Here is a 24,416-nt window from a genome sequence, read left to right as displayed (position 1 = left end):
ATTACATGATCCTTTAAAAGTGGTTGTCAGTTTCTTGTCGTCTTGTCTGGTAACAATGCGGGTACATGCAGATAGCGTATTTATGATGTGTCTCACCCCTCAACATGAAATTGGTAGACTTAATGACCCAGTTGCCTCCGTCCCCAACTCCACTCTCCAGCACGCCACTGAAGTCATGCATAATCCCACAAAATCTACCCAGCTTATGAATTTTAAATGGGAAGGCCTAAATCACAGAGCTGCTTTTAAGTGATTCCATTTCTAACAGGAAAGCAGACGGCTGGGATGGTGTCCCGTTGTGGGGTGTCATCACCCAGGCGGAGGCATTTTATAGACCGTAAATATATTTTTAATGTGTGCAAAGGTTGTAAAGTTGACATGTTTCACGCAGAAGAAACTTTTCCGAAAACTCCCGAACATGAAGAACTTACAGAGGAACAGAATCCCGATGGTAACATGGGGGTGTTTTTTTAGTGGTTTATCTTGACAAGGGGGTTATATTATTTCCTTTTTTTTATACTCTGCCTGTTAATTGGCAAGTTCTGGGAGCGCCGTTCAACAACAGTGCTGACTTGTGAAGTTAAGTGAAAAGCCAGAAAACTTCCGCTTCGTAAGTCAATATGACTCGGCTGCGAGAAACCCACATGGAATGAATGAATGAAATCAGGAATTTTGAAGATTTTTATTTTTTTTTTATATAAGTGATGCTTCAAGCTGACTCTGTGGTCTATGATGTCTGTATATCCTGCTCCCCTGACGAGGGCTGTTAGTGCTGAAACTTGTTGGTTTTTCTTATTGCTGAGGAGCAGCTTACTTAATTTAACTCCCTCAGTTCAATTTGAGCCATGTAGAATAGAGAGGCGGTGCCAACAGTTTTACTGGGGTAGTTTTACCTACTGGAGCACCAACATGGTAAAAGGTAATTCCAATGCATTACAACATGGGTTTTCCCATTGTTGCATTGGTCATGAAGGTTGATGCGTGCTTACAACAAAGTAAGTGTGGCCACATCTTTGTGTTAAAGGCTTTATGACTGTTTTAAACGACCACACTTGAAGGCTGAGTGAAAAAGCTGCTGTTACAGAAGGGGCCACGATGTGATGAATGGGGAGAATGTTGCACACTTTTCAGTGGTCTTTCCTCAAATGCAGTCGTGTTGCTGGGAACAAACACAAGAAAAATGATGGAAGTAGTCGTAGAATAAAAAAGAGAACTTTAGAGAGAAATACTCACACCCTGCCAGTCAATGCATCACTGTCCGATTGTCGGTTTCAGGAAGTTAAATGAACTGTCCGACCAGCTGCAAAATTGGAGAGGTGTGGTAGCTGATCCAACAAGCACTTTGTCTATTTCTCTATTTGCAGAGGCAGGGCCATTGGGAGGAACACTAGAGTGCATGTACAGTCCACGAAATGGAAGCCAGGCCAAAAGCTACAAAGCTTATTTGGTTTATGGACTCGGTGTGCATACGTACTGGAGGTACAACTTGGCGTACATTTGTTGTCGTGGTGTAGCTGTGTTCCAAATTGCGATAAGGAACGTAATACCCAAATTTTAATACCCAACACTGAACATTGTACAGGATGGTATGTGCTGCAAATTTGCAGCTCGTCCAACAAGTCGTGCTTTTTTGACATATTTGTACAAGTAAACATTTTTTTTCTACCAATAAAGGGAGGCACTGTTTGAAAGAACAACACCACGAAGACAATTTGTCATCCTATAATTAACAAAAACATTAATAGATGTCATGTTTGTCTGTGGAAAAGTTAAGTAACACTCTTGGCCTCAGAAGCTAGCGCTGATCTTTTTCACAGGAAGAAGTCGTTGTAGTTGTTTTGCACGAATGTCCACCAGTATCTTACTTAAAGTTACTGAAAGGGGGAATGAAGCACTCAGTCAGGTTAGTACTGGTTGAACTGCTGCACCAGTGGGTTTGCTGTGGTCTCAACTGGTCTGTCAGTTTCATCCTGTTCCACTTTAACAGGAATATGTTCAACATGGTTCAGAGATGCTTCACCGTGTTGACACGAGTTTAGAGTAACAGGAACTTTACGTCACTGCTTTTACTGGAAGGTTTTTCGTACAGTTATTCTTTCTTTTTTTTTTTATTGGGTAAAGCCGACTGAAAGGATGTTTGCTCACATTGCAAAGGGAAGAAACATGAGGACAATAACAGAATTGGAAATACCTGAGGATGATCTAAAGTTTGGAGTGTTGACTGACTGCTTTAAACATAAAGTCTTAAAGGTAAGAAATGTTATTTAGAGGTTTGCATCAGCGCTGAGCTCCTGTGTAGTCTGTGGTATGAAATGACACGAGTTGAGAATAAATGCTTAGAACGATTGTAGTTATTTATATATTTTATTTTGGCTGCTAAATTGTAAAGCCTAGCTCCCATTAGATAACTCTGCTAAGATGTGATGGAGATCTTTGAGCTGGAGGACGACAGGTGTTCTCAGTGAAACGTGTTGTGTTGAACTTTATTGTTGTCACTGATGATGTTCTTATCAAACAACTGTTGGTCTCAGTAGCTGGTGCTGTCTGTCTTTAGCTAAACCTGCTCAGTGAACCAACCACGTGTCATCACCGGTTATCGTACTACAAGATGGCAGCGACTCAAAACCATCTTCTTTTTCCATGTATATGCTTATGCTTTGCTGTTTCTAAATACAGTAGAAATATATGTAGTGAAATGCGCTAACTTGACTGAGTGCTTCCTTTCTCGTTTAAATTTCTGATTAAATCTCCTCTGTTGCAAAATCATTTAGAGTTTTCCTGCATATACTGTGAGTCCCTCACATTTCGAAGGGCTTCAAATCTGTGTTTGACTTTGTGTTTCCAGAACCCTCTATTTCTTTTTGAGCGTTTGCACCATCATGCTTCAAGTTCTTCTTCTGAAAAGCTGGTCTGCACCAAAGATGTCTGCTGTTATTTTGGCCCAACAACCCTTTGATTCATCTGTCCAGAGCACATTAGCATCATCTTTATCTATATCTGTTTCAAGACAATCAAGCATTTGCTTGTCCAAAAATGTACAAAGCCAACATTTCCTTGGATGTGCGTATTTTTCCACCGGACTCTAGAAGCAAAGGAATAAAAAGAATCCAGCGGCTCCTCAGCAATAAGAAAAAACATGTTTCAGCAGCAGCAGCTCTCATAGGGGGAACAGGATGTAGGCTAAATACATATTCAATAACATATAGGCCGCGTGGTTCCTCAAGAGCCCGCCGAGTTAAACATTGCATGTCTTAAGAAAATCTTCAGAATTCAATAGTTTCATTCATGCATTCCTGTTGGGTCTCCGAGCAGCTGAGATGTATTGAATTTAAGGCCTTTATCAGCCCATTGATTCCTTTCTGTCTTCAAATAACTTCACATATATGACTCAACTAAAGAACAGCAACCATAACAATCGTTAAGACTTTAACTCTATTTTTCATTGACTTCCAGGATTCTATGGTGCAGATTCAATAAAGCTTTGTGCTGCGCCTGCAAACTGCCAAATGGAGTTGAAACAGAGGGATCTGATGGCGCTGGTAGGAAAGAAAAAAGAAACAACAGGCACATTGTGCATGTGTCAGTGATGCATGTTTAATCTCTTTCGTCTGAGCGCTCGGTAATGACTCTGAGGTGGAGGTGGTTCTCAGTTCACGTCGCCACATTTTCTCCCTCATAAACTGCGGCGCAAACAAGATCTTTTACAGAGAACTGTGGTTAGTTAATTTGCACTAGCTGATTCTCTGATGCCATGTTCAGTGAGTAGCTCATTTGAAGCTGCACTTTTGGATGCTTATTACACCTGCTGATTGATTGCTGTGCCCTGTTGGGGTTTATTTGGACTTGAAATGCAAAAATTTTTCCTGGTGAGCAAGTTGGAAAAATTGTGCTGTAGGCTTCAGATGGGGGGAAGAAAAAAATTGCAGTTGAAATACAATCTCAGTCACAATCTCCCAACACATCAGAGCCTGAATGTTTTGAGGACAGCGCCTGGTGGAAGGAGGAAACTCCGTCTTGGCATGTTGCTAGGCGATGCATTAATATTAATGTTGTCTTTTCTCAGAACGTGTGCACTCTCTGCCCCCCTTGGGATAAACTGAAGCTTAAAGATATCTCAGTCTCACTGATACTTCTTTTATCCTTCTTAAAACTCATATCAAAGGTTTTAATTACATTTTGCTAATGTAATGCTGCAGTGCTTTGTCGAGAAACCACAATTGCCTTTTGAGTTTCCAGTTTGCGGCGCTGATATGCTCGGCTCGGTGTAATTGAAAAACGGCTATGTGCTGTATCTGCTCATGTGCTGTTTGAACATGTGAGCATGTTTGAGTTTATCATGTTTTCAGATTGAAGCTTATTTTACCTCGATCTGATCGTCATCATATCTGAACCAGTCTTCAAAAACCTGAACTGAAAAAGCTAAAGCGTCATGATTGCTCTGTTTTAATCTGATTTTTTTTTCCTGTTAAAAATCATTTTGCACAGGAGAAATATATCTGTGATGGAGTTCACCCTCTGCCTTACCCTTTCCCCTGCCGGGCTTTTAGCCTGGAGTCTTTGTCGTAGACCTCCCTGCTGCCCTCTCTGCAAAACCATTTTCCTGGCACTGAAACACAGATGTTATCCATCTGATTAAACGTTCAAGGTTACATCTCTAAATACATCAAAGTCTACCTCTCCCGAAAGAGGAAGCGTGACAGCCAGTATTTTTGGTAGCCTGGAGGTGCAAGCTCCAGTGTCCTCCCCTTCATTTTTTTTTCCGAGCACATGAAAGGGACTGTAGCACTTGTCGTGTCTGCTCAAGTAAATCGGTGTCTCCGCTCAAATTACAAAGTATTAATGGTGACCGCGCCTCAGCCAATAGGTGAGGTGAGTGAGGCTGAAGGGAACTAACATTTTGTCAGTAAAAACTGAATAGATAAGGTTGATTTTCCAGGCCTAAAAAAAGGTTGAACAAATCTGCTGAGTGCCTCTCAGAGAAGATCAAAAAAATCAGTGTCAGCCACTGCTTCCTAGGTTTCAAACCTGGCTTGTGGCGTTATTTTGTCAGTCTTACCTCAACCTCAGCCACATGAGACATTGTGCTGCTGTCGCCGGTCGAGTCGTGCTTTAGACGGCTGGTAAACTGACCTTTATGTGTCGCCTAATGTTGGCAGAGTTCCTCTTAGTGAAGCAGAAATGCCAAACATTTGCTGGTTCCAGCTTATTAATTATAAGGATATTGTTTGAATATGTCACTTTGAAAAATGGAAACGTCCTTTTGAATTTTGCCTCTCAATTTATGGACTGGCAGGGGAACTGAATTTAAAAAAATATGTTGAAGGAATAGTTAAATATTTTAAAATATCCTTTTTTTTTAAACCAAAGTAAGATGAACGTTAGATGCAAGTGATGAAACTAATATCAGTTAATCTTGTCCATAAAACATAGACATTTGAAGTGCTCATCACAATTTCTGAAAGTTCATTTTCACGCATCTTGTTTTGTCTGACCATGAGTTAAAAAAACAAAAAGCTGTTTAACTTATATCATAGAAGATCCTAACAGATAACTTGCTGCTTTGACTCATTACTTGTTTTTCTTCCTTCTTTCTAGAGATCGAAAAAATTCAGAAAGATGAGGGGAAGGAAGAGGAGAAGTTCATTGACGTCGTCATCAACAAGAACATGAAACTGGGCCAGAAAGTTTTAATACCAGTCAAGCAGTTTCCTAAAGTAAGTGCTATAGCACCACCACTAGAGACTTCTCTCAGAATGTGCAGATAGAGAATTTGAGATTGTGTTATTTATAGATAATGAAGTCAACTACAGTAGCTCTGGGTTTGATTTAAATTCCTTGTAACAGCCACTTGACACTTTTTGTTGATGCTTTATGTTATTAGATGTAGCATATCTGGAAGATGGTGTTCAAGCAGAGAGCTGGCTGACAGAACTGGGGTAGAACTATGTTCGGGATGTTGCTTAGTGTCTGAAGAGTTGTTAAAGCTTCTGAAATGGTACAAATGTGAGTCTCACTCCTCTCTCACACCTCTCCACTGCGCTAACCTTGGTCAATGACTCTTTGATGTCTCGCTATATTAATTTGTCAATGAATATTTATGAATATATGATTTAAAGGAATTATCTCGCAATGGATTTCATTTTCTTGAGTGTGCGGCGGATTTCTTGTGATACATGGTGGATTCTAGGTCAGGTTTCGAGCTCTAGAAGTCTTTCTTTCACGGAAATTAATAGCTTGTACAGTGAGAGCGTGACGGCGGCAATGCAGCCCGTACGTCACGTATATACGCCAAGACAGCGAGCTTCATGATGACCTCCGCGTAAAAGCTGTTTTGAGCGATAACGCCGTCGCCACGTTTGAAAGCACTTCAGCCTCACCTGCCACGAGAAGCCTTCAGTGGCAGCAAAGCTTATTGGAGTCACGAGCTCGATGCATGACAGGGATTTCCCACTGGGAGCACGACGAGGAGGCTAGTGTAAGAGTGAGCGGGCCACTCTTAGGCTGGGGACATCACTCAAGTTTTCACCTCAGCCCTCCAGAGGGAAGGACAGTGGCATCCTGCAGTTTGCCAACGGAGAGGACGAGAGGAAGGAAACACTTCACAGGAGTCAAACACAGAACCTATTTTAGTTTCCCAAAAACATGCTTTCCTGCTCAGCATCACACCAATTTTAATGACATGCACAGTAAAATAGTGACAATTTCAGCTGAGCATTCTTGGTGTAAAAATCAGTGATGTACCACTTTTATATTAATCCAAATCCAGCACTTAATTTAACACTTTGTGTTGCATCTGCAACAGACACATCCAACTTTCTTTAATTTAAATTATTTGTCGTGTAAAAATGAAAACTATATGCATAAAGAAAAGGAAGGAACCACGAGCAGGGTTGTAAAATTAGATTTTTTTTTCTTAAATCTGTTTTACACTTCTTTCTAATTTGAAATGTAGATATGTTTCACCTTCTCTGCGCGCCTGAACATGCTCAGCAACCGCTGATTTGTTCTAACAACAATCATTTACAAGCAAAGCTGTTGTGAAGCAGCACACAGCCCAGCTTTGAGTCAGGTCTCCTGTCAGCATTCTAACCTACTTGCAATGACAAAGAAGTGAATGCGTTCTAAAAAAAAAAAATGTACCATACAGTTGTCATGAACTGAAAAAATGCCTACTGGGTCCTAAATTGTTTTTTTTTTTTTTGTACCAAGCTGTAAACCTGCTTATTTCTGCTTAACATGGGGGTCTATGAGAACGGACTCACTTGTGGAACCAGGGACAAGTGGCTGTTTGTGGAACTGCAGTTTCTGGCACTTATTGTTGACTTGAGTGGGTTATTCTCCAGATAACAAACCCATATGTACAAAACTACGTCTACAGACCGAACAGTTCTCTTGAAAACCATTCCTGAAAGATTCTGTAGAGCTGAGTGCGCATAGTAAATGTTTTCTGAGGAGACTTTTTCCACTTTCAAGGCAATTAACTGATGCACATGTGCACATTAGGCTGCACAGTGGCTCGGTGGTTAGCACCGTCACCTCGCAGGATAGCTGGTTCGTATCCCAGTTAGGACGCCTTGGATCTTTCTGCATGGAGTCTCCCTGTGAAGTGTGGTGTCCTCTCCGGGTTCTCTGGCTTCCTCCCACACAGTCCAAAAACATGTTGAGGTTAATTGGTGATTCTAAATTGTCCGTAGGTGTGAATGTGAGTGTGCTTGGTTGTCTGTCTCTAAGTGTAGCCCTGTGACAGACTGGTTACCTGTCCAGGGTGTCATCTGCCTTCACCCTGAGTCAGCTGGGATAGACTCCAGCACCCCCGCAACCCCAGTGAGGATTAAGTGGTGTATAGATAATGGATGGATGGATGGATGGACATTTGCATAGTGTGCATTTGTATAGCATTATAATCTTAAGCCACCACCAGAACATTGTACTTGTTCGCTCTATAAGATTTGCAGCAAACTTTTTGAATCATGTCTTATATTTGTTCTTCACATGTGCCCAGGGCAGTTTAAAAAGGCCACGCATGTAGCCGAAGGAAGTAGGGTCAAATTAGTAATGTACATGTAATTCAGCTAAATCTAAATAAGAAACTATATAGAAGCAGCTTATACACAGTTATAATTGTGGTTAGATCGTACTGTATATGGGGCAGTGATATTGATAAGCCTCTTTACCTACGTTCACTCTGCAGTCCTTCCTGACTCTGGCTGAGATGCTTTAATCCTGTACAAATTCCTCATATTGGTTTAGGACCATCATTTGTTCTTCTTGTGAAACATGTGTGGCTGTAGACCTGTCCATGTTTGCTCACCTGTTGCCAACACCTTTCATAGCTAGATGCAGAAAACCTGGGTTGATTTACAGAGTTGATAAGCAGCTTCATGTGTATGCTCAGCACATGCAGCTGTAGGTTTAACAAAGTCAGATAACGAAAAGACGCCCTGTGTTTGTTGAACTGGTTCATACTCCAGGTCCCTGGTATCTACATGCATTCTGTTGTAGAGCTTAAATTAGTTCTACAAAGTAATCTTGATGAGTGAGTTTGTGCCACATATATGTAGTGTTATCAGAGACTGATCTGAGTCTGCCAGGTTTACAGCTAAACAGATTTGCTTTGACAGCTTTGATAAGTAGAGCCACTAATATCCTGTTTAGAGCTTCAACAAGCCACCGAAGGAAGACAAATTCAATTTGTTCTATCTGACAGGTAGCAATGGCAAGAGTGATCGGTCTGACTGGAATGGGTTTTCTCCTGAGCTGTGAGCATCACCTTTTGGCTTCTGGCATTGAAGTGGCACAGCCATTTTCCAAATAGCCATTTAGGAACACGTACAGAGAGGTTAAATCCATCCTCAGCAAACATAGCTTTTTATCAAAATGAAGCACGCAAGGACACCACGCAGCAAGTTCCAGACTGCTGACTCGCTGTGATAAAATAGAGCTGTTTCTCAGCAATGATTTTTAATCCTCAACGCTGATGAATTTTTTTTTAGACTTTGTAGGAGATTGGTAAGAGTAATGATATTATTGTGTTGTGTGGTGGTGCGCTGTGTAATGGACACTTAAGCGATCCTTTCTGTCTCATAGATGCTCACCAGCAGCTTTTAAGAACATGTCATGATTTAATTGAATCCTTGTCTACAGAAATAGAGATTTTAAATCATGATTTAACCAGCATGACACATACTGTCACACCTACTCAGGACCTAAAAATATCCCGGCTTTTGAACACTGGTGCACTATCAGTGCTCATCTGTACATTTCCAGGATCTGTGGGCCCTCTCTTAGAAAGCATCTTTTGGCAGAAAGCACCACAGGCCATTAGCGAGGCGTAAGGAGTCCCACAGGTTTATTTCCAGTTCAGACTGTGGCTTTTCTGTGTGCTGGGAGCAGTGATTTATCCTACTGTTGTCGTTCCTCTCCTGCTGTCCTCAGCACAATCACTCTGCGCTGGCTCTCTGTGAGCACACCTTTCGCCAGACTCACAGTAATACATTCAGCAAATGATGAAAAGATCTCAGATGTGTCCCCCTATCCTTCAGCTACCCCACCCCCTTCAAGTTAAGTATGATTAATCATATATCCTTTCTGTGTCTGATGTCTTTCTGATCATCCGCGCAATGTTTTGTATTTTGTTTGTTTCGGCTGACAACAGGTAACAATTCGGATTCTGTCAATCTTTTTTGTCGGCATTTCATTTGCATGTATTTATTTTCCGTGCAACCAACACCACAACAGAGCAGCAGGTGACAACCTGTGATTAAACACATCAGCTTTTATTCTGGTGATTACAGACGGCAGACGCACAATCCTCTCACACAGTTTAATGACATGAACCAGTGCAGAAGCTCAGGCAGGTTTTTGTAAGTCACATAATCCCTCGTGACAACTAAAGCATTAGCCAAACCCCGAAGCATCAATCACCGTCGAAGTCAGACAGATTTTGATATCTGATAAACAGCAGGGATTACTGTTATTTGTTCAGTAAGACTCATATATTTGGAGGATTGACCATACGAGGAGACGTGTGCCAGGCTGACTGGTGGTGTGTTTAAACGTTTGGATTAAGACTTCTCTTTGACATTTACTGGCATTAATCAAACAAATACTAAATAAATCTGCATGATCTCTTTTTAAATAGTCAGGAACGTAGCATAGCACCGAACAAATAGCATTACATCATGTCACTGTATTATCCATAAGACACATGTAGCGTCAGAGTAGATCATACCCACGGTGCCTGGTGGCTCCTCTTTAACCTTTGCTTCCTCCCCTTTACTTAATTAATAATTAGATGACTTCAGTTATTAATGTATACAAGTAGAGCACAGTCAGCTGCAAACTAGAAATGCTGTCAGCCTTCTACCTCAGATGTTTTGTTCATGTGCCTTTGACTCCTCACGGCAAACGCTTGAGAGAAACGTAATGCGACGTTTCTATTAAAATAATTTTAATGAACATATACGCAGAGTCTCTTACACTTCTCATCTTTTGCAGTAATGTGACTTTAAGTTGCAGCTGAAGCATCATTTACCCTCATCTGGTGGTTTTTAGGTGCACGCAGCACAAAGTGAAACTGCAGCGGGACTGAACGATTTGAGGAAAATATCTAATTGCGATGTGTCTGACGGATATTGAGATTTGATTTGCGATATCATTTTCGGTCCGGCTTCAGTTCAGTATTCACCGCGTAATAGATTTAAATGTGATGGAGCATTATCACACGACAATCCATCCTAAATGTGACTTTCACACGAGGAAGAAGGTACGAATTTGGAGCGCCTCTGCCATGAAAATGTGAATCCTGGGACAGACATCCTGCATGACGTCTCCCTGAAGTTGCAGCCTTTACTAAATTTTAATTTCTATTTGAAAGTAATAGAAGGTAGCATTGTGTTAAAGCACAAGACATTTATATTTTTAGTAGTGAGTCAAAACCTCACAATAACTTGTGTAGTTGCCCTAGCTTTAGTCTAAGTCAGGGGTGTCGAATCCTGGTCCTCGAGGGCCGCAATCCTGCATGTTCTAGATGTTTCCCTCTTGATTCAAATGATCAGGATCGTTATCAGGCTTCTGCAGAGCTTGACGATGAGCTGATCATTTGAATCAGGTGTGTTGGAAGAAGGGAAACATCTAAAACATGCAGGATTGTGGCCCTCGAGGACCAGGATTCGACACCCCTGGTCTAAGTGGTTTTGTTGCCCAAATCTAACCACAGTTGCAAACATTGCAGAAGATCACTTCCAAACTCTTCCATCCACATTGACTCCGTCCCTACAACCTGCACACAGAAATTAGAGCTTTTACTTTCTTGCAGCGTTAATTTCAGACTAATTTGAACTAACACACAATACATTCCAATGAATTTGAACCAATAACAACACCGTACGCTCCCTGAAGGTCCTCAGGATTAATGTGGTAATAACTAGGCAGCAGTGATGCACAGAATCACCCATAAATCCATGGGTTAGTCCACGGATCAGGCAGATCTGGTGGGTTCGGGTCGACTTAACAGAACAACAGACAGGTCGGGTCAGAAAGTGACAAAGCAGCATTCAGACGAAGTTATGATAACTTGCAGAAACATTGCTGGTCCAGCTTCAAGGTTCAGGCATTTTGAGGCTATGTTTGTAGACAGAGCTGGATTTTCTAACTGGGATCACTGGTGCAACTTAAACCGTGATCGTATATCATGTAAAACACCAGGAGGGATGATGTGTGTGTTAGATGGAGAGTGCTTGTAGTCTATTGTGAGAAACAAGTGAAGACCGTGCTGAGGTCAACTTAGTCCGCTGCATTAAATCTCAACAAGTTTTTACTCATTACACTAAAACGCATTTATAAAAAAAAAAAGAAAAATGTGTTAGTGAGGGAATCAAGGCAACTAAAAATAAATTACTATTTTTTTATTACTTTGTTGTGCTTGTAGACTCTAAATCGTGAATCAAACAGGCCGTCATACTTTGAACATTGACTATTTTCAAATAAATTTAAGCTTCTGCCCCCAAAATGTTGCCAATGAATAAAATTCACGCTGCGATTATATTTCTCATCACAATGTCATTTTGTACTTCCCAGATTAGCGTTCTTATGAGGTTGGCTAGTTGACCCTGCACTCTAGTATTACACATGAAAATGCTCTCAATCAAAACAACAATTCAACAGTTTGATTTTTGTGGGGGGCCTTTAGCAAACCCCGTGGCAGTTTCCCCATTCAGCTGATAATCCACATCAAAAGTGTTTTTAACCGTGTGTATTTATATTTTTTAATCTTTAAAACCCCTTTTCCTTCTGAAATTTGACCAATTAGTTTTGTACAGTGAATTATCATAGAGAGGACAAAACAGGAAAACAGATATTTAACAAAAGCCTCCATCCTGCTGGCAGTCTCTACCCCTACGGTTACATGAGAGTCTTCAATGTGTGCACCGATAATTCATTTATTCTTATGATCCTGTATCAGACCAGCGAGCAAAAGGTTTAGTCCAGTGAAACTCCTTTAAAATCAGCATTGTATAGAAGAACTAATAGAAAAGTTTGTTAATTACAGTTCAACAATTAGATCAATCACAGCATTCACAATATATAATTAGTAAAGTGTGTTTCAGGGAGAGCATTTCCTCAGGTGCTTTGCTGGACTGATTGGTTAACACAAAGTAATGAGCCAGTGTGCTGGATTTGAATTCAATCCAAGCCCATTGTGACATTTCTCTCATTCACTAGATACTGTCTCTATTTTAAACTGTCCTCCACCAAAAACTCGGTATCTAAATGAAGAAGGGCATTTGTCCTCTCAGCTCACCAGAAAGCCGGTCTCTCTCTAATTGTGTCCCTGATTTCACAGGAACTCAATCGCTCTGCAAACACAGTAATTTTATTTCTGAATTAATTCCTCTTTCACAGTCTGTCTGGTTTTTCTCTTCCAGTAAATGTGCCGTCTTTGTGCTGTCTGCCCGACGCTCACGTTTGCACAGTTCATACGACTTCTACGATACTGAAAGCACCACAGCAACGCTTTGTTCTTGATCAGAAAACAAGCTTTTCTGCTTGTTCAAGCGTTTTTACCCATCGGCGAGTACGCAGTTGGGAGTCGGAGGACTGAAATATCTACACAAACATCCCGGACACCGTGTCCGATGCACAACCTGTCAGAGGAATGGAATCGGCCGCACAAAAGCCGTAGTAATATGGAGGGATGTCGGCTGTGTGATCTGGCTCTGCAAATCATTGTTCAAGAGATGGCACAGCTCAGTGATCAAGGCTCTATCCAGGTGGAAATGATGGATGCGCAGGACATCGGTTAAACTCAGCACATTTAAAACATTTCCAGACACCCTCTGTTTGCCCCGGCGCTGCTGTCTCCTTTGATAATCCTTTTCTACACTTGAAACCATTAGAGGGAGGACACATTTTGTTTGCATAGATAATTTTAAATTGAATTTTCCTGACCCAACAATTCATGTCCTGTTCAATATATTTAGAATTAATTAGTGTGCAGATTACATTACAGGTACTGAACTGTTTCAGGTGATGTATGAAGCTTACAAATGGTTAGCATCAGAGTCCCCCCACGCCCTAACGTGAAACTAGACATGTCTTTAATATTCATAAATCCAAGGTCATAGCTTTTCAGGAGGCCACTTATTTCCATTCACAAGTGCGAGGCTGGAATTAGCACAGTGGGACGCTGTATTTACTTTGAGACGAGTGCTGATCACAGCCAGTCACAGGACTTGGTGTAATTATAAAAGTTGAAGCAGCGTACAGTAGCTGAGAGCTGCTGGAGTTCAGCCTGGCCAGGATAAAAACCCAACAGTCAGTTACTGCATTAGAGCGAATCACTATAGCTCGCCTCTCAAATCCCTCACCCAGGAATTGGCAGGAGCCTCCTAATAAGCACTCGCTTTCTGAACAAAAGGCAGGAGAGATATAGGTGAGGTGTAGAACAAAACTGGCTGTTTTTTTTTTAACCTCCTGCTCACTAATTGATGACCTAGATAGTGGAGGGAGACAGCTGTATAACTCACCGTTAAAGGGAAACATAGAGAGGCAGAGGAAGGTGTCGCTCCCCTTTTGTCTTCTCTGACCGTCTCCAGCTGCTGATGGAATTGTGTTGAGGTTGTACGACTTTGACGGGTGTCTGCACGTGACATGTCTCCATGTAGCCGTTTGTGTTTTCGTGGCTAAAAAGCGGCGTCCTTGCGAGGCGGTCTAACCCGGGGAAGCCTTTGATGGACGGCGGTGGTCAGCGCCGGTCAAGTTCAATGTTAATGCAAATACGCTCATTATGGTAATGATGCACGCTGAAAACTCACAAGCAGATAGTCCATCATGTTTGGGGAAATATATGATCTGATACCAGAAGGTAAAGCTATGGACTTTCATGACCTACATTACTGTGTAATTGTGAAAAACTGAAATCATTTCAGGTTTCTACGCTGATTAATTACAGTCTGAACACTTACATCCGACCACCTTCCTGTGGAGTGGAGCTATGGGCCGACTCCTTGGTTCACTTTCCTTCCAGCCTTGGTTCCATTGTTTGTTCGTTGGTTATTCTCAGTTTAATGCTGAACTCTACCAGTTTTAGTCGCTTTTCTAGTCATGAGAAGGTGCTGGGGCTGCAGGGTGGTGCAGTTGGTAGCACTGTTGCCTCGCAGCAAGAAGGTTGCCGGTTTGCGTCCCGGTGGGGGCACCGGAATCTTTCTGCGTGGAGTTTGCATGTTCTCCCCGTACAGCGTGGGTTCTCTCCGGCTTTCAAAAACATGCTGAGGTTAATTGGTGATTGTAAATTGTCCGTAGGTGTGAATGTGAGTGTGCTTGGTTGTCTGTCTCTAAGTGTAGCCCTGTGATAGACTGGTTACCTGTCCAGGTGAACCTGCCTTCGCCCAAAGTCAGCTGGGATAGACTCCAGCCCCCCCGCGACCCTAGTGAGGATTAAGCGATGTATAGATAATGGATGGATGGAAAAGGTGCTGCTCTCTTTATCCGGGCACAACCGCGAGCTTCTTCCTGCTATGGGTTTTAAACAGGGCTGAGAAAATGACTCAAATAACATAAACTCGAGTAAATATGACTTTGTGGAATGTGCAGGAGCGTGACATATGGACTGGAAGTCAGGATATGTTGTGGGTCCTTCAGGAGCAGAGCCAAGGGCCCAACACGCCCACGAGTGAAGCCAGTTAGATGGCTATCTACACACTCATAGTACTGGAGGAGTTCTGACCGAGCAGAGAAATGTTGTAGCATTCAGAAGTGTTGCACTAGTGTGTAGAAGGATTCTTATGCGTGCCCTTTCCTATGTCATTTAAATTTTAATTATCTTCTACCAACAATGGAAAAACCATAACTTTCGTTGAGGTTTACACAAAAAAGATGATTCTATTGTATATTAGTTTACATGCACTTGTACTGGCCAACATAAAGGAATATTTGGCCTACAGAGTTTTTTCTGTAGAAAAGAAATGAATGCTACACCGTGCCAGCTAAGTGTGAGTAATGGTCTCAGTCTGGCCACCGCTATTAAAACTGTCTGACTCTGCTGCTGGTGTCTTTGCGTGTTAATCATTTGGGATTCATGGAGCCCCTCAGAGTCCTGAAAGATGATGATGAACGATGATTTTTAGCTAATACGTAGAGGATCACGACGTGTATTCACAAATTATTATCTTCTGTAAACAGCTAGGATCGAACATCTTGATCATGTATCGTGTGCCAAAACTATAGATATTATACAAACATCAGGACTTTGTGGTTCTCTGTGTGATTTTGATTGTTTATTCCAAATAGTAATGAGTAACTTAAGATGGTGGCAGAAATGTAGTTGATGTTATGTCGGCTTATTGCCCATATGTGCAGGAGTGTGCTTTTCATTGGGGGATGGAGCCATGACCTCCCTCACTCAGGTTGTTTTACTGTCTTAAATCTCTTCTTACTGTTTTGTGAGTTGTTACCAGATGTTTACATCACAGGTCATTTATAGTCAATCAAAATCCCAACGCTGCTATTGGCTAAAAATGTACCTGTTTTATAAATATACAGTAGTTATGATTTACAGTTTATCTATTGCCAAAAGACACATGAGACACACAAGATCACATGAAACTGTATATAAAACACGGACATAGTCTCTGGGGGGCTGCATGGTGGTGCGATGGTTAGCATCATTGTCTCGCAGCAAGATGGTCGCCGGAGGTGAGGACACCCGGGATCTTTCTACGTGGAGTCTCCATGTTCTCCCCGTGCAGCGTGGGTTCTCTCCGGGTTCCCTGGCTTCCTCCCACAGTCCAGAAACATGCTGAGATAAATTGGTGATTCTACATTGTTCGTAGGTGTAGGTGTTAAACAGTGTACAGATAATGGATAGGTGGCTGGATGGTCTCTGGGTCTGAGAAGTGAAGCTGAAGAATGTCAAACCTGCATACTGTCCAACAGCCAGCAGGGGGCGACTCCTCTAGTAACAGAAAGAATTGATTCTTTGAGAACTTATTTTAACTCACAGCAGACGGCAGGAATGAGCCTTCTGTCGGTCGCACATTTCATACTGCTTCACTACAAACTACCACACCGAAAGTTTCACGTCTTACCGAGGATTCGGATCAAGCGCTCAGTCAGCCCTGTTAGTTTTAGCAGTTTTATTTGCGTTTCTGTGCCACCAAGCAATCCCTATGTCACTATCTTAAGGGGACATTGAAGCACATATATGACCGGGATGGGTTTAAAGAAATACAAACAAGCCAGTGCTTTTTTTTTCTTTGCCTAATAGCAAAATGATAATGAAATGCAACCACACTATTCAGTCATACAGAATGGATGGTTAATGAGAAACTGACCCTACTTCTCCCTTATTTATTACCTCAGTAAACATTTTCTGTTTTTTTTGTTTTTTTTTAATAGAGCATGATGTCCATTTTAGACTTAGATAAACTGTATTGATCCACAAGGGAAATTGTTTTATCACAGTAGCACAAAATGAAATAATTAAAGCAGAATATACAGGGAAAAAAAAGTAAAAAATAAGAAAAAGTAAAAAAAAAACAAGCAGGGGGAAAAAAAGAATGCAATACAAACAATTTAATACGTACAATTTACAGTTTTACAGTTTTTTTTTTGTTTTTGCTTGTTTGGTTTTTGGCAAGTAAAGAAAGACAATAAAAGAAATAGTCATAAAATAAAAAGAAAATAAAGATAGAAATAAATACTGCTGTAACACTTGTGCAAAAATATGATGGAATTTTGTAAATTATGGTCAAACATTTTAGGGCCTGCTGCTTTGTGACTGAACGGTCGCTACGGTATCATCATGTGTAGAATTTTGCTTGTGCAACACACAGTAAGCTAGAAGGCCCAGATACGCCACCTGCTGTATGCTCGGTATTGCTGTGAATACACTTTAATTACAAAGCCAAGAAGCCCTCGTTGCTTTGGTGTCTTAAAATCACTGACGCCATTTGAAATGTGAGGCTTTGTGCTTTTACAAATTCAGAATGGACTGATGCCATTTAAGACACTTCAGCAGACGTTGAACTGACCCAATATTTGGACCAGTGATTGTCCGGGGGTTAAGTGGTGGTGGTGTGCCAACGCTAAAGACCGGTTTCATCAGAGTTAGATATGTGTGATCAGTGCATTCTTCTGAAGCCAAACCTTTGCCCCGGTACCTGAATGTGATCTTAATTTTATGCAACGATTTTGAGACTTCCTCAAAACCACGACTCATGAAAAGGTGACACAGCGAACCACAGATGAGACGTCTCAGGAATGCTTCCTCGCCGATTCTATCAAGACAGAAAATAAAACAGAAACTGCTGATAAGTTTTTGGTTAACTTCACTTGCTGTTTGAGCCAGGTGTGACTGACACAGGAAAAGTCTTTGCTCTTTATCTCAAACACACAGATTCTGACTGATCTGCGCTTTCTCGCTCTCTGTTGCAGTTTAACTTTGTCGGCAAACTCCTCGGGCCACGCGGGAACTCGTTAAAGAGACTACAGGAGGACACTCTCACAAAGATGTCAATTCTTGGAAAAGGATCCATGAGAGACAAAGAGAAGGTAACCCTCTAGTCTGTTATTTCATTTTTATTCCTGCTCTCCTCGCTCCTTTCACTTCTTTTGCCTCCGCATCATTTTATCTCGCGCCGCTTCTGCTGCTCTTTAACGAGGTCTGAAGTTAAGGTGGATCTACCACTCGACTTAAGTGACGTCCCCATAACAAAGGAGAATATCAATGTGAGGTGGCATTCAGATTTTGTCAATAAATAATCCACCTGTTTGAGGAAACTTTGCGGCCTTTTTTTCCCCTCTATTTCTTTATATACCTAAAACAGATATAATTTACGGAAGCCGAGAGCGGTCATGGCCGCACGTTTTTTTAAACAGCATTTTCTCGAGATAACGAGATAATTATCCCGTTGACAGTTTCGGCTGTCCCTTCAGCCTTCATCAGAAGTTGTGGGACTTCCTGGTGTGACGTATCTTATATAGACAGCTGAGCGGGAACTCCGACATGACGTGTCATGAGAACAGCTGACTGGGCACGACAGCTCACAATGAAGCGCTGGTGCCCGGTCTGGTCTGTCCTCCGGCCCCCCGCTGGTGACTGAGGATGGAATCCCAGGTGTGTGGGAGGTCCCACACACCTGGGATTCCATCCTGGACCGGGCTTGAGCGGGCAAACACAAACACCAGTTATCTCGTTTTCACAAGAAAACGATTCTTGTTATCTCGAGATAACGAGAAAATTAACTCGTTATCTCGAGAAAGCGGCGAAGAAAGAACAGTAGCGAAAAACGACCGCTCTCGGCTTCGGTAATAATTGTCTCCCTTCATAATAAAATAATATTTAGAATTTATTTTTAAAAATAATAATTTAAAATTATTTTTAAAAACTAAGCATTATTTTCTTTGCCAGTTAATTTGTTTTGTTAATTTTTTTTCATAATTAATCAACTAGTTGTCTTTAAAATGTTAGAAAATTAAGTGAAAAATATTCTGTCACAGAGGATCAAACGAAGCAGAAAATATTCACATTTAAGGATCTGAAATCAAAGAATTGTAATTTTTTCTTAAAGACATATTCATTAATTGTCAAAAATTGTTTGGAAAGTTGAATTTTTGACAAGTAATTGATTATTGGATTCATGGTTGCCCTTTACAGATCCCAACATCCCCGAGCTGACCTCTTCAGACGTTTTTGGTTTGTCCATTCAACAGTTTAAAACCCAGATATAAATACTATCATAGAAAACAAACATACAAAAAATTATTCATATTTGAAGCTGGAACCATTAAATGTTTGCTTCTGCATTTTGTCAATTTTGACAAATAATTGTCATTGTTTCATGTTTTTAAACAGCAATGTGTTTAAAATGTTTTTAATTATGTTTAGAGGGGACAAAAGGCTTTAATTTACTGACTTACATGGGATTTTAATTGACGTTTTCATTTTCCCTTCGTTATAACTTGGAAGAAAGTGATCTAACGTTTGTATGTTTATGTGTTCGTCTCGGGTCACCCCGCTATCTCTGACTGCATTTGATTGACAGCTCTCAGGTCGCGTAGGCTGCATTAGAGTTTTGCAAAAACAGCTTCGTCTTGAAAAACAAAAATTCAAAAGCTTATGGAAATGTGAATGATCTTGGGGATCGCCAAACACGGCTGACATCTTTCAAAGCCCACTCTCGCTCATAGTAAGCAAAGTACACACAGTCGAATCGAGTGCAGAGTGTACACAAGACAACACTCTGTCTAGATTTATGCTTTGTTTTTATATAAATTCAGGCTCAGGGTGGGAAGATTGCTCTTTGTAATGATTTGAACAAAACTTTGTGGGGAAAAAACAGGATGGATTTTGTGAGAAGGAAATAGCCTGAAATTTCAAACACAATCCACTTTAATGACTTCTGTCATCTGTGATCATGTCAGCACATAAAGAGTGGATATAAATGGCTCTAACGGCGGATCTTTAGCGGCGGAATTGATCGCACGCTGGACTGTTTAACTGGGAATAAATCGACTTCACTTGGCTCGTCCGTGTCTGTCCTCTCCCTCTGTTTGTCAGCGGTGATTTGTTGGTGGCGATGATTCTTGCTATAATACAGCACATTCTTTTAGATTACTGTGATCAATAGGCTTTGATGGTGGACTCCTCTCGAGTACCTGGAGAAAAGATCTGTCATGGAGATGTGCTGACCTCGGCAGCCCTTACCTGTCTGCACAAACCCACTGCGGGATTTATGACTGACAGCTTTCTCTCCGCGTAGTGCTGCTGCTTCTCCTCTTTTTTTCTTTTTTAGGGGTGTTTGAGGATACAACCTTGGTACAAAACTGATACTTTATGTTCGGCTCGTTGCTGACTTTCTGTTTTCAGCCAAATAGCATGTGTCACTGCAGTCGTCTGCACTCGAAGTTCCTCGTGTGGGTCAGGAAGCTCGGCCCAAAAAACACGGACTCGGAGGCTTTTTCTCGACAGCTAAAAACAAAGCTGTCTTGTCTGCACAGGAGCAATAAGTGAAGCTGCCTTGGTTCTATTTATATTGATAAAATACATACTGTACTGTATATCTGGGTTGCACCTGCCTGACTAAAGAGGGGATTATGTACCTCTGGAAGACATTAGATGAAATGGTAATTGCGATCGTACCTGGAGGGTGAAACTATACAATGTTCAGTGCATTCCCTTTTAAGCTCTTACATTTGGCAGACGCACCGCCAGAGCTGGCATAATTGCACAAATATTTGCTGCTGCGGGACCTTGATGTTGCTCTGACGACAATGCGAGGTTGAAAGGCACCGAGCTGTCAGAGGCAGAGTCTCCCCGCCTGGTTATGGCACCTCGGTTGTCCTGCTGCTGTCAGCGCAGGATGATGTAAAGGCGTCCGCATCCCGCGCCCCCTCCTCGTTAGCGCCGTGATTAACTCATCCATTTTCCTCCCTGGGACCTGCACTCCCTCTATAATTTTCCTGATAGGCAAAAACAATCACATTTTCTTTTGTTTCACTTTTAGCAAGTCCTGCATCGAGTTTAATTTGCGAGCTGCTGCTGTGGAGGAATACGTTCTGCATGTGTGAGAGCTTTCCTTCGCCACAATATGAATCGAGCTGCGCGTGCTTCAGCCGCACTGAAGGTCCATTTACCATTTGAAAAACTCGCGGATGATATAATTAAAATCGTGTTAACAAGTACATGAATTGTGGGAAATGCACGGTCAGCCTTTTTGAAGGGAATATCTCTTTTTTTTTTCCTCGCCTTCCCTAAAGGAGGTGTGGGGTCGACTTGTCTCGCAGTGAGCTGTGAAGACATTTATGACGTTTAGCGTGCTGTGCTGTTTGTGCATTTTAGTGTATTTAGAACAAATGTACCGGTCATGTGACCAGCTGCAGCCAAAAACCTAAAAATAAATAAATACACACAAAAGAAGAAATGGTAAACCGCAGTGGAATACTAGAATGTTCAACAGCTGTATAGACAGTGTCAATAGCAACAAATATTTATCATTATTACATTTTTCAATCATCTCACGGCCGTTTTGGCATTTGTTAGCTTGAATATAAATAAAATGGCGCTCAGTAGAAGTTGGTTGATTTTCTGCCTGGTCAATACTGAGCATTTTTTGTTTCTTTAACCAGCTCTTGACAGAATATTTGTAAAAATGCATGATTGTGGCTCTGGTACAGCCGTCTCGCTCTGACTCTAATCTTGATCTGTAGGGCAGCCGTGGCCCAGGTGGTAGAACGGTTGACCAGCGAGGCCGTGGGCTTGATCCTCCGTGTTCGAAAGGTTCTTGGGCAAGACGCTGAACACTTGCATGACTGCCTTCGTTGGTGTAAATGGGTGAATGAACTTCGTAGAACCTCGTTAAGGTGCGATATCGGTGTGGATCATCTATCCTGTGGTCTCTAGCAGTGTCCTGTCCACAGCTTTAGCTGACACATCACGATCTGGATGTTTGAAATAAGTGCATGGAAAACACAAATAAACAGACTTCAACAAAGTTTTATGTTTTCTAAATTTTGACACCAATATATTCACTTTTCTACAAATAGATTTTGTCTGCAGATAGTTTATAAACAGCATTACAGAGCGTAACACTGGAGTCGACCCCCTAGTGGCCAGTAGCTGTAGTGCACTATCCAGCAAGAAGGAGGTGAATCTGGACACAGCTTAGATGTTTAGTGTGTTAGCATGCTAGCATTGTGTGACGGAGCGACGCCGTCACTAGCTGAAGTTAGCGGGCCGGCATGCTGACGTAGCACACACACACACACACACACACACACACACACACACACACACAGGACACACACATACGCACACCCATTTACAAACGTCACCATAACCTGCACACACACCTCATCCTATTTCACTTCCTGCTGTTAGTATCGTGACCAAGGGTGCACACTTGCAGCGATACTCTCTCTCTTTCGTCCATACACGCACACACACTCACACACACACACACACACACACACACACACTCACACACACTCACACACACTCACCATCCGTTGCAGTGGTGGGCAGCTGGCTGGATGCTTGGCGGGAAAACCCGGGCCATACCACCAGCCGGCTTAAATGGTATGGGCCCGCGCGGTTTGCCCGTCACATGATGCGCAACATTTTATTATTTTTCCTTTAAACATGATTCCTTGAATTGATGATGTCATTGTGGGAAACCCTACCCCTGTCCCCTGGATAGTAATGGTATGTTTCCCATAGCGGGGGTGAAACTGTTTATTTGGAACAAGAAAACAATGTTTATGTAATTGTTGTATGTTTTGCCTGTAAAGGCTCCGCCCAGTGGGCGGGGCTTGGCCTTTAAACCTGAGGGCTCTGGGCCTGATTGGATGTGGGAGTAGTTGGAGTTTGGAGTTGGAGGTAGTGACAGTGTTGGTCTGAATGTTTTTTTGAAGCTGGAGTTAAAGGAGAACTGGTGTGTATGTAGTCCTGTAGATCTGTAGATAGAGTTTTTCTTTTCTCTTTCTTTGCTTATTTTTACAATTGGGTTTTTGCACTTTTTTTTTTTTTTTTGCACTTTGTAAATATTCTATTTCACTGCCGCACTTTGGAGAGGCCTGAAAATAAATTTAAAACCACAGATTACAGAAAGTTATTAGTCTTGCATGTGTTTGGCCTTGAAACAGAATTTGGCAAATTAAAATTTAACAAATGGTGACGACAGGGCAAATTGAAACCTGCTGTAATGAAAAATTTCCAATTCATCCGAAACGCCTGTTCCAAATTTGATATTATTCATAATACCTAAAGTATTTCAGTCTGGACTATATGGGGCTAAAAAAACCAAAATACCTAAAAGAAAGAAAAAGTGTTTTATGTGAGGACTTATGCTAGCTGTGGTCACATCTGTTAAGAAATTAATATTTTACAAAAAAACAGCCATCAAATAAGCCACAAATACAATAACATTTGCAAATTTATAGCAATCGTATGACTTTAAATGAATGAATGATGACATTTTGCATATTTTTTTAGCTAAACAATACTAATATGATTCAACATTCAAAAAGCAAAGGACAACGTTGGTCAAAGATGGACAGGAAAAAAATCTTTTAATAAACAACGAGGCAACAACTGAACATTTCAGAACAGTCTGTAAAACAAAGAGCAGTGCTTGGGCAGGAGCTCTGAGGGATCTGGATGTGAGATATAAACTGGTAGCAGTCCATGCAGTGTTTTTAAATCACACAAAATAATCTTTTTTTTTATCAGTTCTTCATTTCACCAGTATTTAGAAAAGGATGGCTGAGACAGATATGCTCTCTTTGTGGTGCAGGCACAGCTGAGTGTTGCTGCGTTAAGACAGCTATTGCAGAGAGATACGTTCCCTCAGAATATACACGTTTGTCATGTTAAAGAGGAAATCTGGTCTTTGTGTTTGTAAGCTGACAGAAGTGCAGATGAACAGGGCCGATAGCGCCTCGCGGCTCATCACCTGAGCGGCTCCGTCACCTGCCGCACGAACAGAAGAGCAGAATTTTCACATCCGTCCTTCCTTTGAATGTGAATTTTAAATAAATACTCGCAGCTCCACGTTGTTCTTTTACCTCTAAGCTCTGGCTGCTGGAGGCTCCTGCGTCCAGAGAGCCGTGGCCCTCCGTTTCCAGGGTGAACGGCTTTTCATAAGCAGATTTACAGAGAGAAAAAAAAAATGTAAACAGAAGGAAGATGCTGCCAATAGATATGAAAAACAGACAGCTGTAATCTCCCGCTGTGGGCTGCTTAGCTGCTATAGGACTCTGCTGGATGCTTCTTATCAGCGCTGAGAGAGAGGCCACCTCATGTATGAAAAGTGCCACAATATCGTATGCAAATGACGCGGTCACACATTCGGCCTGGTTTAATAGAAAACTAGGTGTACTTTGCACATGATAATATACATTATAGATGGAGTGGAAGA

The 24,416-nt window shown here is 41.6% G+C and overlaps 1 protein-coding gene across 1 annotated transcript in view; it reads left to right on the top strand.

Moving 5' to 3' along the window:
* The window catches only part of khdrbs3 (KH domain containing, RNA binding, signal transduction associated 3), a 121,149-nt gene that overhangs the window by 39,856 nt on the left and 56,877 nt on the right, over positions 1-24,416 (top strand). Inside the window, exons 2-3 of the mRNA XM_008299455.1 lie at positions 5,596-5,714; positions 17,935-18,051. Coding sequence (XP_008297677.1) covers positions 5,596-5,714; positions 17,935-18,051 — 236 coding nt within the window. The remainder of the gene's footprint in view (positions 1-5,595; positions 5,715-17,934; positions 18,052-24,416) is intronic.

The sequence above is a fragment of the Stegastes partitus genome, unplaced genomic scaffold (genome assembly GCF_000690725.1).
Source record: "Stegastes partitus isolate 25-593 unplaced genomic scaffold, Stegastes_partitus-1.0.2 Scaffold1419, whole genome shotgun sequence".
NCBI lineage: Eukaryota > Metazoa > Chordata > Actinopteri > Pomacentridae > Stegastes > Stegastes partitus.
Note: the sequence above shows the minus strand (reverse complement) of the source record. Positions and strands in the feature narration are given on the sequence as shown.